Here is a 16,243-nt window from a genome sequence, read left to right as displayed (position 1 = left end):
GTTGTGTTGCTGCATTTAGGAGGTGAACTGTACTTAAACCAGTGCTATAAAGAAAGAAATAGGACAATCTCATTTAGGTGGAGGAGTGGACTGTTCTGATTCAATTCATTGACCCATAGCAAAGCATTGTCTTGGCTCCTTTCTGTTTTACCTGCGCTGGTTTGAAAGCAAGCTCAGATTAAACTTCCTCCCCTTAGAAGCCTGCAGCAGCTCTCAGAAAGGCTTTTCTGCTTCACCCAGTGAACCTGTGCCCCTCCAGAAAGTTGCAGAGAAAAGGCAGTTTAGAAGCCTGGGCTTCTGGACTTAATCCTATTCCCACCAGGAAGCTGATAAGCATTTGGATTAGCTTTGTCTTTGGCAGGGATTAAATCTGCAGAGAATCTCAAGTTTTCATGCTAAGATTGGTTCTTGTCTGGGAAAAGCCTTGAGTCAGAGACATTTAGTATAGAATAGTGCCAGGTTTCCTTAGGAAACCCAATGGATGTTGTTTTGCCAGTGCTTGTGAGTGCTACACTGCATTTAATGCTGTGAAATGCTGATCAAAAATCACCCTTACCTCATTGATCCCTAACCTCTGCATTGAGGCAGTGCTGACCTTTGCTGGGCAGGTTGTCAATGAAGTGACAGGAGGCAGCTTCTTCATAGAGTGTCACAGATCTGTGTTCTTAAAGGTAAAAGGCAAACTTTGTTGGCTGTTAAAATGATGCTTATTATCCTTGCAGGAGATGATGATAGGATCTGCTACATGCTTTTCTGGTGTATTATATACACAGGACAGTGACGGGACTTCATAGTGATTTGTCAAAATCATATTGTGCCTTTGACATGTGCCATGATACCAGATTTCAATACCTGGTCACTTCACAGCTTTCATGACTGTGGGTCTCATTTCTCTCTCCCCCTCTTCCTCTTTAGCCATCTACAATTATGATGCTGTGCAAGATGTGGAGCTCTCCTTGCAAGTTGGTGATACAGTTCACATTCTGGAGATGTATGAAGGTAGGTCGCAGCTCACAGTACTTTGCAGTGCTTTTTGAAAGTAAATATAACAAATTCAGATACTCTTTTAAAAGAATACAGATTTCAGATCTGGATTTTCAACGTCCAACATGTCCAAAAGCACAAAGCTTGCTATGTAGTTAGCTGGATGCACTTTATTGTTAAAGCTGTATTACAAAGGCATAAACCACGGAAGCAGCAATCAGATCTACACTGCTCCTGGCAGAGGTTTGTCAAGGTAAGATGTCACTGGTATCCCAAGGCAGCACTGCAAGAGAAACACTTACTTCTGGTTGTTCATTCCTGTTTTCACCCCACACCTGCGTACCCTGGCTCCTCCTTGTGCCAGGCCTCCTTCCAGAGTCATGGGATGAACTGATCCAGCTAGAAAATAGCAATAATTAAAAAGAATAGTAGCTTTTAACCTCAGTTATTGCTTTGATCTGAGACAGCAGAGGCAGTGGATGAAAGGAGAGGAGAGGCCAGGTCTAATTGTTCCGAAAGGAATGTTGGTTTAAGCCATAATATCACGAGCTGGTGTTGTGTGTTTTAAAATGCCTCCAGTTATAGAGCTCCCATGCCTCTTTTTAGGCTGCTTCTCCCAGTACTTTACTGGGAAGTTCTTCATAATGCATACCTTAATGTAAAACATCTTGCAGAAAGGAAAAGAAACCCCCTGTTCTAAACAAGATGCAGATCACACTTGTGCTTCAGATCGCCTTCTGCTGCATTGACACTGCAGTATTAGGGATGGAACACAGCCATTGAGTTTACAGAATGTACTAGAAGGCTCTCCAAAATTTAAACCCTCTTTCCAACATATAAACTCAATTGTTTTCACAAGCAGCATCAGGTCGAAGAGGACTCAATGTACAAAACCTCTCCAGTAGCTCTGCTGGGAACAGCAAGCTGCTTGGTTTGCATTTTGTTAGTAGCCAACTGTTCCTTTTCCATTTCTCTTTGACCTTGACACTGGAAACAGCCAAGTGCTACATGTCAAAGCATATTGTGGTGCTGAAGTGTGTTTTTACACTGGTTTGTGTGATAGTGGTGAGTGCGTTTGGTAGAGAGGGGGAAAGGGAATAAAATCTGTATATAACAGTACTAACTTAGGAACTGGGTTTGTGAAAAGACACAAGGAAGAGGGAACATCTTCTCTTGCTGATGATGTGAACTTGCAAATACAGCTCCAGGCTGATAGAAGCAGGGTTTTGTTCACTCATCACTGCTCTTATCTGGGTACACAAGTCCCAGCTTAGAAAAGGTTCCATTTAACCAGGGTGTTGGCTTTGCAAGAAGAAAGGCTCTGGGGTGCCTCATGAAGTCCTTTTCCCAGTGTGTGAGTTATCCCTGCAGCTCCCAGCTGGGGACATTCCTTAGGCTATCGGAACATTCCTTAGGGAATTAAGGAGGGGTTTTCCTGGGCTGTCCAGATGCTGTCATGGAGTGCTAATAGCCACTTGGACAATCTTACTCCCTGCTATTGTTCCCTACTTCAGGATGCACAGGAGCATCCCTTGTGAGTTACCAGGTTCTCTGTGCTGTTGAACCACTGTTTGCTTCCAGCTCTGCAGTAACCTAGAACGTGCCTCCTGGTTGAAGCCAGCAGGTATTCATTCCTCAGCTCAGGGAGGGCTCTCTGTGTAGCAGCCAGCCCTCACTTGAAAGCTCATTGTATTCTGCATCTGAGGTTTTGGCTGGCTCCGCTCTGTCTGTAAGAATTGAAGCGCAGGGTTTGTTCCTTGACAGCAAGGCTGAAGCTTGTGCTGGGGTTTGCTGTTAACAATAACTGTTATCTGACTCTCAACTAGCTGAATAGCTTTGAGACATAACACTGATACAGCTGAGCCACTGGGAGAGGTGTGTGAGGAGTAAAGAGGAATTAAAGTGCAAGCCAGAAGGTGTGGATACACTTAGGTGCAGGCCACAAGCTTCTAATGGTACCTGGCTTTGCAGACTCTTAGGTGCTGCTGTTGTACTGCCTGATGGCCTCACAATGAGAAAAACACCTTTAAATTGCTAATTCCCTGCTCATTTATGCTAGTGCATGCCATCAGGAGGCTGAGGCCTGTTGCAAAGGCTGGAAGTCCTTGGAAAGCTGGCCAAATTTGAGGTGAGTCTCTGCCCTGCAACTTGGTAAAGCTTTCTTTTCCATGCCTAAGCAGATGCTTTGCCTGATGTTTTATAAGTGCCAGTTTTAACTACACAGGCATTGTGAGTGCACCAAAGGATAAGGGAATGATAACATGGTAGATTATCTGTCCATATTACTGGACTGCAGCTTGCCTGTGTCAAGGATTCATCATAGAGTGATCATCCCTATAAGCAGAAGTTATATATCTCCCCCAGTAGCTTCAGCTTGGACAGAGTTAAAGTGAAGGTCATCAGAGCTGAAACCGCAGAGTGAGCAGTTTGAAGTAAAGGTTTCAGATTCTGGTACAAGCTATAATGTGCTGATGCTCAATGCAGCTTGGATCCATACAGGGACACCCTCAGAGCTTCAAGCATTTGAAACTCCCTGGTGTACTTATTAGACATGAAGATCCAGAGGATACCAGTTTTCTTAGGCTTGCCTTGCCTTTAAAACAAATACACCCTCTGTGGAGGATGCTTTTCTTGGTTTAGGGGTCTTTTCCATGCTGCACTCCTGTAAACTGCAAAGCAAGGGGTTTTTATCCCTCCTTTCTCTGGCCATGAGGCCTTTGTGCAAAATTACTTTATCCACTTGATAATAAGATAAGCAGAGTGTGCTTACCCAGCAGGATTGCCAGATATTGATAAGAGTGGGTATATGCTGCAGAATCCAAGAGCAGAAGGAAACTTGCTGCACCCAAGGCTGCTTCGGAGCAGGATTTACTCTCTGGGAATCTGTCCTTGAGCAGTGAGCTGGGGAGGATCCATTTCTGTTTCAGGGAATCTCTTCTGATCTGCAGTATATGTTGTTGTTTCATGCAAGCTGTGGGAAATAGCCAAGTAGTGGATAGAAGGAACATTGGCCACGTGGCTGTGCTTCCTGTCACTTTCTTCTCCCAATGAGTTTGCCTTCAGTTTGATCCCAGTTTCAACCTTTCCTCTGACCACTGTAGGCAACTGAAGCAATCCCTTGTTTTTTCAGTGCAGTGATGTTAGGTTGTGGTTCTGAGAGACTACACCACAGTGGAAGAGGAACAGAGGCCTTGTGGTTAAGCACGTGATGTAGGATTGCATCATTGCGGATAACTTTTCATCACCTAAACTGTTGTCTTCTGGATCATTACATGCAAAGGTGGAACTGAGGACAAGTGTTCCGTTTAAGAACAAACCCCAAAGCCCAGACTTGGTGACATTCCTTTGCAAGACACTCCAGAGAAACCTTGGAATAGTCTGTTATTCCCAGGAAGCTTTAGGTAGATTTTGGTCTCTTTTTGATGAAGAACTCGAGGAATCCATTGCCCCCCAGCAAAAGCTGTTGTTCCTTTGGGAATGCTGAAGAAGTGAATGGAAAACCGGAGCAGGATTCTAACAGAACTGCCTGGGATCCATGTTTGAAAGACTTTTGTGTAATAATATGCAATGTTCTTCTATGCAGTGATTGCAAAATATTGCCCAGGAATGTGGTTAGTGCCAGGAGGTCATGATAAATATGAGGAAGCTGAGAGGCTGTGTCAGATGGAATGGGAATCACTGGCAAAATATCCTTGTTAAATTCCATTGCTTTGTGTTACACCGTAAATAACCAGTACTTGGCCATTCAATTAACTGCAACTTAGACAAAAATAGAGCCTAAATCTTCTCATCCCTAATCCAGTACCTTATCCATTGGTCCATGATCAATGGATAATCTCATCTTCATCCTGTGGAAAGAATGGAATTTCTTCTCTAAGTTACCACTGGAATATTTGGGCTTCTGTGGTCAAGCCGATTCACTGTCTCATTGCTGAGGAAAGGGACAAAGCTGTACTTAACACACACACCCCCCCCCCAAGCAACCAAACCAAAACCAAACACAGCCCAAATAACCCCCCCAACCGCCCCCCAAAACACCCCAGAGCAAATCAAAACCACACAAGTCCCACCTTAAGCTGTGATTTATGGTCCAGGGGTCTCAGATCCATGATTCTTCATGGAACCTTCTTTGTTAAATGTATAAATGTATGGGGGGAAAGCAACCAAGCAAACAACTCCCCACCCTCCCCTCCTCTTTGCCTGATTATTCCCTTAAATCCCTTTGCCTCTTGGTGCTGCTCCCTCGGCCAGCTGGCTGAATGTAATCGTCTTGGATCGGTGATGTCTGTCGTGATAGCTCTGAACATCACTCATGCATTACAGACCTTAAGCTATACCCTTCATGTTTGCTAAGAGTCAGTGTTTTCAGTTCCAATTCAAGTAGAAGCTTAGGAGAAGAGGCATAAACCAGTGCTCTAGGAGCAGGGTTAACTGCAGCATCCTGACATTTGGAATGATGCTTTTAGCAGCTGAGAGTCAGGGAGAAAGTGCAAGCTTGCATCCTGTCCCAGGATGGTACAAGGGACATTATGTCTGTGCAGCAGCATGTAAAATGGAGCAGATTATTCTTCCAGAGTGTTCAATTTGTTATTTTCAGTACAGTAACTTCTGGAGGGCTCAAGGTGAATGGAAACTGTTGCTTATGGCAAGGAAAGAGTGCTTGAGCATGCACGGCCCAGAGGAATGACACAGTGAGGGGGAGAGAAAAACCCCTTTGTCCTTCAGTTTGGAGGCAGTGGAAGAAGAGTGGGAATGTCCTGCCCACAGCTCTGCTCTCTGCACCATGAGCAAAGCTTGCTTGAGGACAGCAGAAATGCAGCAAGTTTCATGCATTTACATTTCAGTGACCTTGAAATCAAACCCTGGGTGCTGAAGAGAGAGGAGCATCTCCAAGTGATGCTTCTGAGTTGTGGAGACCACAGTTACTACTTTGTACCTTATACTTTACTAGATCTTGTCCAGATAATACCAGGGCAAGCAGCTCAGGGTTGGGTTTTCTTTGCCTTATCTAATAAAACATTCTCTTTCAGCCTTCCTTTGAAGGAAGGTTTTAGACTGAGTCACAGGAGAAAATAAAGAACCTGTATGAAGTGGAGCTCAAGCACAACCCAGATGATTTAGGTGAAAATGCACCTCATGAGAAAGAAGATTCCAAAGGGGTGAAGTGGAATTGGACTTGGGACACTCGAATGTGTTTCTCTTTGCCAGATAGAAGCTGTATGACCTTGGGCTGGTAGTTGTGTGCATGTCTGTGTGTCTGCCTCATCTGTCAAATGATCAGACCGGTAGTTCTGTGCTGTGTGAGCTTTATGGAGCAAGGATTGCCCCTTTCAAAACACGTAGCATGGAGTGCCCTGTCAGTACAATCCCAGTGGATAGCTAGAGTAGGTGTGAGGGTGTCAGTCCATGGTAGGAAGGAACACCTTGTGCCCTACTTTGAAGACCTAAATAGAGCGGAGGTGCCTTCGCAGCAGTAGATCTCAAAGAAGCAGGCTCAATGGATAGAAGCATGGTGAGAATGGCAATGGCTGTAGACAGGCAAAACTAAGTGTGAATGTTTGTGTTTCCCTTTGACAGGCTGGTACCGAGGATACACGCTCCGGAATAAAGCCAAGAAGGTATGAGCTCACTTTTCAGGAGCTGATTTTGATGGTCTGACCTCGCCAGACCCCATCCAGTGCTGGAATCAGATGCACTTCTGCTCTATTTCTTATCTTAATGTTGTGCAGGACTCCTGATCTCCATGTCCTTTCCTAAGTGATGGAAAGAAATGTCCTTGAGCTGAATGTTTCAGAACATTCACTGGGTACTCTTCCACTGTAAGCATGCGTAAGGGAGTTTAAAGTAGCAAAATTGACTGTTAATATCTGCATACACTAGCTTACTGCTTTACTATTATGGTCTTGGACCTGTACACATCCAGCTTTAGTTCTGTGTAATGCTAAGATTAGAGTTTTGATTTGACTTGGAAAATATTCCCCAAAATTATGCATACATGGAGCTCAGCCAAACTGCTTGAGGTTTGTGGAACCAGTCTGAAGACTGCATGGAAATCTGGTTTCCCATAGGGATCCTGGCACCTCTCATGTGGTAACATCCATCACAGCCTCCATTTCTCAGGTGTAAAGGGAGTGAAAAGAAAACAGAAAAGGATTCCAGCAGTGCTAGAAGGTTTCCTTTAAATAAAGGAAACTTGGAGCAGGTGAATGCCTCCCAATGGTGTTGTGTGTTAGGAGGTTTCAGTCAGGAAGATGAGGGTTGCTACAGTGAACAGAGACTTCGCTTCTCTCAGATGCTTATATCAAATACAATACTCAAGCTTGCAGCCTGATGCTCTTTACTGTCTTTTCTCCTGTGATACCAGGGCTGTTTGACCTAACACATTTAAACAGTAAGCATCAGTCACACTTCCTGTTCTGATCATGCTCTTACCCCTTTTCCCTGCTTTCTGCTGAGTACATTTTTGTCATGTTATATCCTAGGGTGCAATTGATTTACTTGATTTCTGTGTTTGTTTTTAGGGCATTTTCCCAGAAACATATATCCATTTAAAAGAGGCCATTGTGAAGGACCGGGGGTAAGCTGGCACTTCCTGAGATGTGCTTTGTGTAGCATTTAGAAACCAACACACAAGCAAACAACTTTAGGGGTGGTTGTAAGGAATGCTACTGCTCTGTGTGTGCAGCAGTGTACAGGATCTGTGCGAGTGTAACTTGTTTGTGTCAGAGCACTGTACATACCAAGCCAGCTGTAGGAGAATACTGTTTGCAAGCATGAGGGAGCTCTGCTAGACAAGTTAGTAGGGAGGCAGGTCAATCAAGCTACGTTTAGCTCCTCTAGGGACTCCTGCAAGTCATAACTTGGCTCCTGCTTGCAGCCAAGTAGCCAACAGGAGTGAGGATTCCTTCCTGACTTGGAAAACACTTAAGGAAATGACTCCTCATTTGATTCTTAGAGCTGATTCTGCGATCATTATAGTGGAAGGAAAACAGCAGTTGCAGAGGAAGAGACTTGAGAAAGTACTTCCACTAACTGGACATGTTTGCATTAAATATGGATGATGAATGTGCCTGTATGTGTTGGAGAACCAATTGAACAATTTAGCATCATGTGAACTGTGTGACTGTTCCTCTCAAACTCCATTTACATAGTTATCAAAAATGGATCTTTTACCACTAAGTTTAATCTCGAGTGTAACACCTTTGTTTCTGTCTTCTTCTCTTTTGTCCAGACAACATGAAACTGTGATTCCAAGTGAATTGCCCCTTGGACAAGAGCTCACTTCTACCCTGAGGGAGTGGGCAGTTATCTGGCACAAGTTATATGTGGTGAGTTTTCTTTAGTTGAAGGCTTTGGAACAGAACATTATGCAGAACTGCAAACCTATCAGTATTGTCAAATTGGTTTGAAGAGGCTAAAACCATTCTACTTTAATGCATATACTTGCATAAATGTGATGGCACAGCATTGATTGGCACAAGTCACATTCATCATCATGTCAGGTGGTTGGGGCTCTGTGTGTGTCACAGCTTACCTAGTAAAAGATGGGTCCTTGCTTTGTTGTGTGTGTGTCCTGTTGAGGGCAAGTTGTGTGATGTTCTTTTAACAGAACCTTTCACAGGGATGAGCTCTGATTTTCTAGGTGTATTGTAGATACTTAACAGAATGGTTGATCCTCACCCCAGAGTGCCTACAGCTCAAATAGGCAACGTGGCTGAAGGGTGGGAAGAGGATTAGGGCCATATGTGGAGGGCAAAGTCACAATAACATATTTAGTTCTCAATAGGGCAGCAGAGATGCCTCTTGTCTCCTAAGTCTGTTCAGTAGCCTGGCCAGATGATAGTCAGAAGCCAAGGAAACTCATAGAATGGGTGTTCTTGCTGAGGTAGGTGCATTCTTGGTCAAAGAAACAACTGGAGTTCACAATGAATTGCCTTCTTTTGAAGGTGATTATTAAGGCATATTAAGGAGAATCAAACTTGATTTTTCTTGGGTTAGTAGTGGGTTCACTGTGCTGTGTGTGCTCTGAGATGAGGGGATGGGTTTAAATTACCTCTAACCATTCCGTTTACCCAGAGCAAGCTTTCCTATTGAGAACTTCACCAGGCCACAAGTACATCTTGGGTGCCACAAAGCCACAAGAAATTATTCCCCCCTCTTGGTTTAATGAGAAGCTGTATGTGAGGGTATTACTGTGAAGAGAGAGGTTTGTTCCTGGCTTCTCTTTTTTCCTCAGTAACTTCAGCATCCGAGCCTCAGAATCTGTTTTTCTTAAGAGCAAAAATCTTTCATGTCCTTGTGCTTAACCAGCAGAAGTCTTAAAATAGCCTTGGAAAATGTGGTTAGAAATGGATTTGAGTTTATTTGCTTTTCCCCTGCAGTATGTGTATAAAGAAAAGAGGAATAAGAAAGGCTAAAGGAGGAAGGAGGTATTTGAGGAGAAGAAGGAAACAGGGTTGAGTTTTTTCTCTTTGGCAGCATTTTACTTCTTCATTTCACAACCCACTTGTAACACCAGTGGGTATTATCTCCTCTGCAAAATAGGTGTAAAAATGGGTGAGAGGTTTTAACTTCATGTAGTTCATAGGAGCCAGGTAATATAAACAGCTGGGGAGATAATTCATCTTTAGCCTGCTGTCATCGTGAGGTCTGCTCTGTGTTTCCCTGGAAGCTAACACCAGTTGCCTTCTCTTTATTGCTATTTTTATGCAAGTTAAGAACATGTTTTCTTTCTTTGTTTGCTAAATACGTCTCTAACATCTTCCCCATAGGAAGTAAAAGACTCATCTTGCCGCTGTCAGCCCCATAGCCCAAATCAAAAGGAAGGTTGCTACTTATAACTCCCTTTAGATTTGTGTTCTCAGGGGGCAAATTAGGAGTAGTTGATATCATTCATGTTCTTTGCAGAGAGCAGAGTGGGGAAATAACTGAGCCTCTTTCTGGCTGTGTGGGAGCAGTTGGGGTTCATGGTTAAACATTAACAGCATTGCTACAGGGAAGTGACACCAGTCAGCTGCTGCCTGAAGCATTGGCCAATTCTCGTAGTGTTTTGAGTGCCAGCTTCTCAGATAGTTCTAGTTAAATGCAACTTGTAGGACAGGTTCAATTGAGCACTTTTCAGCAGGATGATTGAGCTCATTGTTTAAAAGTGTCCCTTTTTTGTCCTGTAGACTAACAAGACAACACAGTTCCGGCATGTCCAGCAAATGACCTACAGCCTGATAGAGTGGAGGTCACAGATACTGTCTGGAACCCTCCCCAAAGATGAGCTCGCTGAGCTCAAGAAGAAAGTCACTGCTAAGATTGACTACGGCAATAGGTAAACCCCAGACTGGGTCTGGAGGGGAGAATCCAAATCCCAGGAAAGGATATAGATGGTTACTAATAGAAAACAATGGAAATGACCACGAGGCAAGCACCGAATTAAGTGTCCCTTGGAAAGGGGACAATTAGAGCTTCCAGTTCTCATCACAGTGTAGCTAGCCTGGCAGGTGGGCTTGTGGCAGTTGGTTCTTCATATGCCAGCAATCTCTTTGACTTGGCAGACCTTACCTGTCTTTATTCTGCATAACTGCTGGCACATGATGGCATTTCCCATGGAGCACAGTTTGTGCCTGGCTGGCAGGAGCTGGGATTTGGATGCTGGCAATGAAGTAAACTGCTTTCTCAGCAGCTGAGTAGTATCATTCTATAGGCTGCCCAAACTCCTCCTTTCATTAGTTTGGAGGGAACAGGGATTGTCTCCAGAACTCATTTATCTGCTTGTCAGGCTTGATTCAGGTCAGCTAAGTCAATTAAGAAGAAAGCTTATGGTAAAGCATAATAATCAGCCATAATCTATAAGCTTGGTAGGTACATGTAGTGTTTTGTTAAAATAAATAACCTTTAAGCAAGAAAAAAGGAGATGTCACCTTAAAATGAAGATACCTGATGGGTTATTTTTCCCTGTAATAGGAAAATGGAGAATAACTCTTTTGAAGCAGGAAAACCATATTGTGTGAATGGAGTTAGTTTGCATTGGTGCAGTCCACAGCTGAAGCTGTGGTTTGTGCTCTCTCTGTCATGTCTGCTTCTTACATCCTGTCATTTCTTCTGTCTTCTGACTTGTGTGCTATTCAGGATCCTAGGTTTGGACCTGGTTGTACGAGATGACAATGGGAACATCTTGGATCCAGATGAAACCAGCACAATCTCTCTCTTCAAGTCCCATGAAACAGCATCCAAGAGGATTGATGAAAGGATCCAGGAAGAGAAGGTCCATCTCTTGTTGTTGGCTTTGTCCTCTTCAGCTAACTAGTACCCACTGTATTTTTACATTCCTCTTAAGGAGATTGTGCTACTTTGGCAGCAGAACTAAACTCTTGTGTTTGTTTTTAATGGAAGTGCTCTCCTTTGCAGTCCCTGCAACAGAACTTGGACCTCCGAGGACAGCCAATATTCAACACTACACATACATACAGCCTGTATGTAAACTTCAAGAACTTCGTCTGCAATATTGGGGAAGATGCAGAGCTGTTAATGAGCCTCTATGATCCTGATCTCTCCCAATTCATCAGGTGAGGGGTTTCTGTAGGTGCAGAAGTCATTTAGGCATCGCGGGGGTCATTCTAAAGAAGCAGGTAGAGGTTAGAAAGGAAGATCCAGCAGATCCATGGGTTGCTGCCCCAGTGGAGGTTTGGAAGGGGGTTATTTGATTTCAGATGAGGTTTTGGAGAAGTCAAGGTTCTGAGCCCATGCACGTTTAAAACAGGGTATTTTGGGGATATTTAGTCAACATCCCAGATTGTCTTTTATATTCTTAATTATCTCTACTGTTGTCACTGGACTTGATACATTTGCTTGCAGTTGAATCATGTATATATGCATGATGCTTGCTGTTGAGCCAGTGCCCAGTTCACACCTAAGAATTGGGCATCTTTTACCAGTAGGGGAAGATACAAAGAACTTTATCACTGAAGCATGTGTGTGTCAAGCACACTCTGTCTCCATCATTGGGGTTATCACGTGTGGACATGAAGTCTAGGAGATCCAAATGCCTTTGAGCATTTGCCAGGAAATGGGAATTTCAGGTGTTGCTTGATTTAAGTTTCCTCCTTTATTTGCAGTGAAAATTACCTGGTTCGTTGGGGCAGTAATGGGATGCCTAAAGAAATCGAGAAACTAAATAACCTTCAAGCAGTCTTTACTGTAAGTTACTCTATTTGCACCCTGGAGATTCTTCCCCATGCTGCAGACATCTGAGTTTTGGGTTCTTTACCTCTCCCCTCTTCCCATGGAGCAGGGACGGGGTCACATGCAGCATTTTGGGGTGTTTTCATGGACACTTAAGATGCTATAGGTGGCCTCAGAGAAATGCTGAAACATTTGGGGGGTTTTATGTACATTCAAAGCATCAGTAAAGGTGTATTATTTAACACAGTACTGTCAGTGAGTGCTGCTCACCCATGTGTTGCTGAAAATCCTATTAAGCACTTCTCTGTTGGAGCCTAACTGCAGTGAAAGTCTAGGCTTGAGATCACAGTTGTTTGGTTTTCAGTCCATTGCTTTGCTGATCCTTTCCTGTGTTGGAGTTTGTTACTTGCAGCAAGATGTTAATGGAGGAATTGTACATGAATAGAGTAACTTCTGACAAGTAGCAGAGGTGGCACAAACTAACTGCCTGGTCATCAGCATTGACATCACTTACTCTCCTTCCAGTACTGTGTTATCAGAGAGGAATGAGAGGGTTAGAAATTGCTGGGTGAAATTGCCAGTGTTTTGGGCTCAAAGGGAACAGTTCTTACTTGTAAAAACCCAATAGATTTCTTATATGTGTGTAGAGTCTAACAAACCCCATCAAACTCCCTCTGTCTTCTTCCCTTCCATTGCTGAAGCAGCCTGATGTAAGCTGGGTTTTAAATGATTTCTAGGATTTAAGCAGTTCTGACTTGATCAGACCGAAAATCAGCTTGGTGTGCCAGATTGTGAGGGTGGGGCATATGGAGCTGAAAGATGGGAAGAAACATACCTGTGGACTCCGGAGGCCCTTTGGTGTGGCAGGTATGACACATTCCATCCGTGGACAATGGGCTCTCAGCTGGGAAGTGTGTGCTGTGTATCAGCAAAGCCTGCTAACCTCTTAGTGTCAGCATCTCTGGCTTCCAAATGGAGATGCTGATACTGAGCTGGATGTAGTACCCCTTTGAGACCTTTTAATGAATGTTGTATATGAAGATGAAATACTGTTCCTGTTCAATCACTCCCTAGAATAACACACTGCCATCAGCACAGTAGACTTTTTCAGATACTTATCAAGGAGGGATTTGCTCCTCAGGACTAATGGGATAAAGCTGGAGGTGAATGAGAGCCTTGGTGAATGAGACATCCAATTCCTGTGATGTCTTGTGAAGAGACCTGCTTGAAAGTTGTGGTGGAAAACAAGCATTTGAAATCAAAGTGTAATTACTTTGCCTTGAAATGCCAGAGTCCCACCAGGTTTTTATCAGAGAGTATATTCACATTCACTACATTCACTACCATAGGCTGACTTACACATCAGTGGAAAAGTGCCTTTTAAATAGTTGAGAGTGATGCTGTTATGAGTGGCATTGGCCCAAAATAAGCAATTCTTGTTTCAGGGCACATAGCAGAAAGTTCTCTCTGTACTCTTTAGCAGCTTGGCAAAACAATGGGATGAACTTGTGTCATTGCAGTGATGGACATAACTGATATCATACATGGGAAGGTGGATGATGAGGAAAAGCAACATTTTATTCCATTTCAGCAGTAAGTACCGGACTACAGAGTTCATCACATATCTGGCTTATTTAAAGCAGTTGTCCTTTGGAGAAGGACAGATTTGTATGGGAACCTGGCAGCATACCAAGGGCTCTACAAATAGATTAGCTTACAGCAGTAGTCAGCTCTTTGAAGGAAAAGGGTTTTGTCAGTGCTCTGAAGCCTTTGTTCCCTTTGGTTTGCATGTCTGCATGGTAGGAGAAACTGCTTAGGGAGCTGTGGCAATGCAGCTGAAATCCCTAGGTACCCATATCATCTGAGGTAAGGAAGAAGAGCACAAAGGAATGTTGTGGGGTCTGAGGGATGAGACCTTCAAAACTATTAGGGGGTTGAGAGGCAAGATTTCCAGAAACACCTAAACTTAGAGCTGGAGTATGTGCTGAGCTGCTCCTGTGTGAGGCCTGCAGCTGGATTTGCTCTCACAGGTCTGCATGGTCAGTGGATGGGAAATAAGAGCTGTGGAGCTGGCTGGGTTTATGCTTGTCCTGAAGGCTGCTATAGACAAAAGTAGTCACCGGGTCTATAGGTCAGCGTTACTTATCCTAAGCCTGAGCTAGCACCGTGATGCATTGCCTAGTTTGAGGGTTTAAATGTGTTTTGTTGGGTTTGTGCAGGTGAAGAAGTGAAAAATATCCCATGGAATCCCTTAAGAATAGATTTCTTTGGAGAACAGCCAGTGTTGTCCAGCCCTGTCCTTGCAGAGCACATGTTGCTGTTAGTCTGTCTGCTTCCTGCTCCCTCTTGTTCTTCTAGGATCGCCATGGAAACATACATCAGGCAGCGACAGCTCATCATGTCCCCACTGATAACTTCCCATGTGATCGGAGAAAATGAGCCCCTCACTTCTGTCTTCAACAAAGTCATTGCTGCAAAGGAAGTGAATCACAAAGGGCAAGGTATAGCAGTTGGGTGAGAAGCTGATGGGAAAAGCTGGTGCAGGGAAGGGTTCCCCTGGTGTACAGAGGAAATTAAATGGCTTGTGAAAGTCCAGAACTCAGGAGTTTGCTCCCTTCCCTGAGCCCAATGGATGGTGTTTGTAAGGCTTGTGAGGGGGATTGGAACTAGATGATCTTAAGGTCCTTTCCAACCTTAACTACTCTATGATTCTATGATCTGTTATGGCATGTGTGAAAACAGCTTCTCTTGCTGGTGATTTATTTGCTGCTAATGCAGTACTACTCTTCATATGGACATCAGATGCTTTTAAGTGAACATGGCTCTAGATTTAAGCTGCATTATTCAGGACTCTTCTCTTGTGTGTCTGGACTTCACTCAAATACACTAGCAGATTCAGCTCAGAAAGTATGTATTTTATGTCAGAGAATCTGTTTGCACAGTAAGGTTTTATTCTAGGAACTAGAAGAGTGGGCAAGTGAGAACCAGCTTGGGATATTTAAGGCACTCCTGCATAGAGATCACATGAAGCAAGTTTTCTGTTAAGCATAACCTCAGATGCCATGTGTTCATACTCTGGTTTTCAGTAAGCAAGCGTTACCTTTCTTTTCTTAGGTCTTTGGGTCTCCCTGAAGCTGCTTCCTGGTGACCTAGCACAGGTTCAAAAGGATTTTTCCCACCTTGTAGACAGATCAACTGCTGTGGCTCGCAAGATGGGATTCCCTGAGATAATCCTTCCTGGTAAGTCCCATGTGCCTCTCTCCTGCCATGGAGTGAAAGAGCCACTTTCTGCTATGAACAGACTTATTTTAAAGCTGTCTGAAAACTTGGGTTCATTTTGCTTTGAACTTCCAGCTGAGCTTGTATTTCTATCAAAGCAGTGAAAACATCAGCTTCCTTTTTGTATTGAGAACTGATAGTGTCTACACTGCAGGGAAGCAAACCTCTCTTTAGTCAGAGAGACATTTTTGTTGCATATAGGTTTCACCCTGCTTTATTTAATCCATTCTAAGTAGATTTAGCCCTATAGAGCTCAGCACATTGAATAGAAGTTACATAGACAGAGGTTTCTTAAAAGGAGAATAGTTCATTTTAAAAGGCTTTGTATAATTTGAGGTGAAGATGAAATGGTGTGATGTTGTGGGTGGTTAAAGGCTCAGTAAAGGCTGAGAAGAAGGTAAGGGTAATGCTAAATATTAACCCGTAAAACTGTATGAGAAAACCCAACTCATTAAGGGCTGTGAATTTTAGGTGATGTTCGAAATGACATCTATGTCACCCTGATACAAGGGGAGTTTGACAAAGGCAAGAAGAAGACTCCCAAGAATGTAGAAGTCACCATGTCTGTGCATGATGAAGATGGAAATCTCCAAGAGGTAGGAGGAGGGTTACAAGGCTGTTGTCTTTGCTAGATGATAGTTCCAGTCCATAGGATCTTAAGTATTGCATGTATGCAAGAACTGTCTGATAACAAACAAGAAAGATTATAGGTGATCTCAGTGACCCAGTTTGAATACTTTGGTATGGATTTGGGTTTTCTATAATCAATAAGATATAAGCAGATCTTTAGAGAGTCTGTTAAAGTTTC

General features: G+C 43.5%; 1 protein-coding gene across 1 annotated transcript in view; it reads left to right on the top strand.

Annotated features, from left to right (window-relative positions):
* The first annotated feature begins 921 nt into the window (after positions 1 to 921).
* Positions 922 to 16,243, top strand: part of DOCK5 (dedicator of cytokinesis 5) — a 54,258-nt gene continuing 38,936 nt past the window's right edge. Inside the window, exons 1-13 of the mRNA XM_031043285.2 lie at positions 922 to 999; positions 6,562 to 6,602; positions 7,506 to 7,561; positions 8,216 to 8,312; positions 10,155 to 10,303; positions 11,104 to 11,239; positions 11,383 to 11,540; positions 12,090 to 12,171; positions 12,894 to 13,023; positions 13,677 to 13,749; positions 14,515 to 14,657; positions 15,271 to 15,396; positions 15,907 to 16,031. Of these exons, the coding sequence (XP_030899145.2) occupies positions 990 to 999; positions 6,562 to 6,602; positions 7,506 to 7,561; positions 8,216 to 8,312; positions 10,155 to 10,303; positions 11,104 to 11,239; positions 11,383 to 11,540; positions 12,090 to 12,171; positions 12,894 to 13,023; positions 13,677 to 13,749; positions 14,515 to 14,657; positions 15,271 to 15,396; positions 15,907 to 16,031 (1,326 nt within the window). The 5' untranslated portion in view covers positions 922 to 989. The remainder of the gene's footprint in view (positions 1,000 to 6,561; positions 6,603 to 7,505; positions 7,562 to 8,215; positions 8,313 to 10,154; positions 10,304 to 11,103; positions 11,240 to 11,382; positions 11,541 to 12,089; positions 12,172 to 12,893; positions 13,024 to 13,676; positions 13,750 to 14,514; positions 14,658 to 15,270; positions 15,397 to 15,906; positions 16,032 to 16,243) is intronic.

The sequence above is a fragment of the Melopsittacus undulatus genome, chromosome 18 (genome assembly GCF_012275295.1).
Source record: "Melopsittacus undulatus isolate bMelUnd1 chromosome 18, bMelUnd1.mat.Z, whole genome shotgun sequence".
In the NCBI taxonomy this organism is placed as follows: Eukaryota; Metazoa; Chordata; class Aves; order Psittaciformes; family Psittaculidae; genus Melopsittacus; species Melopsittacus undulatus.
Note: the sequence above shows the minus strand (reverse complement) of the source record. Positions and strands in the feature narration are given on the sequence as shown.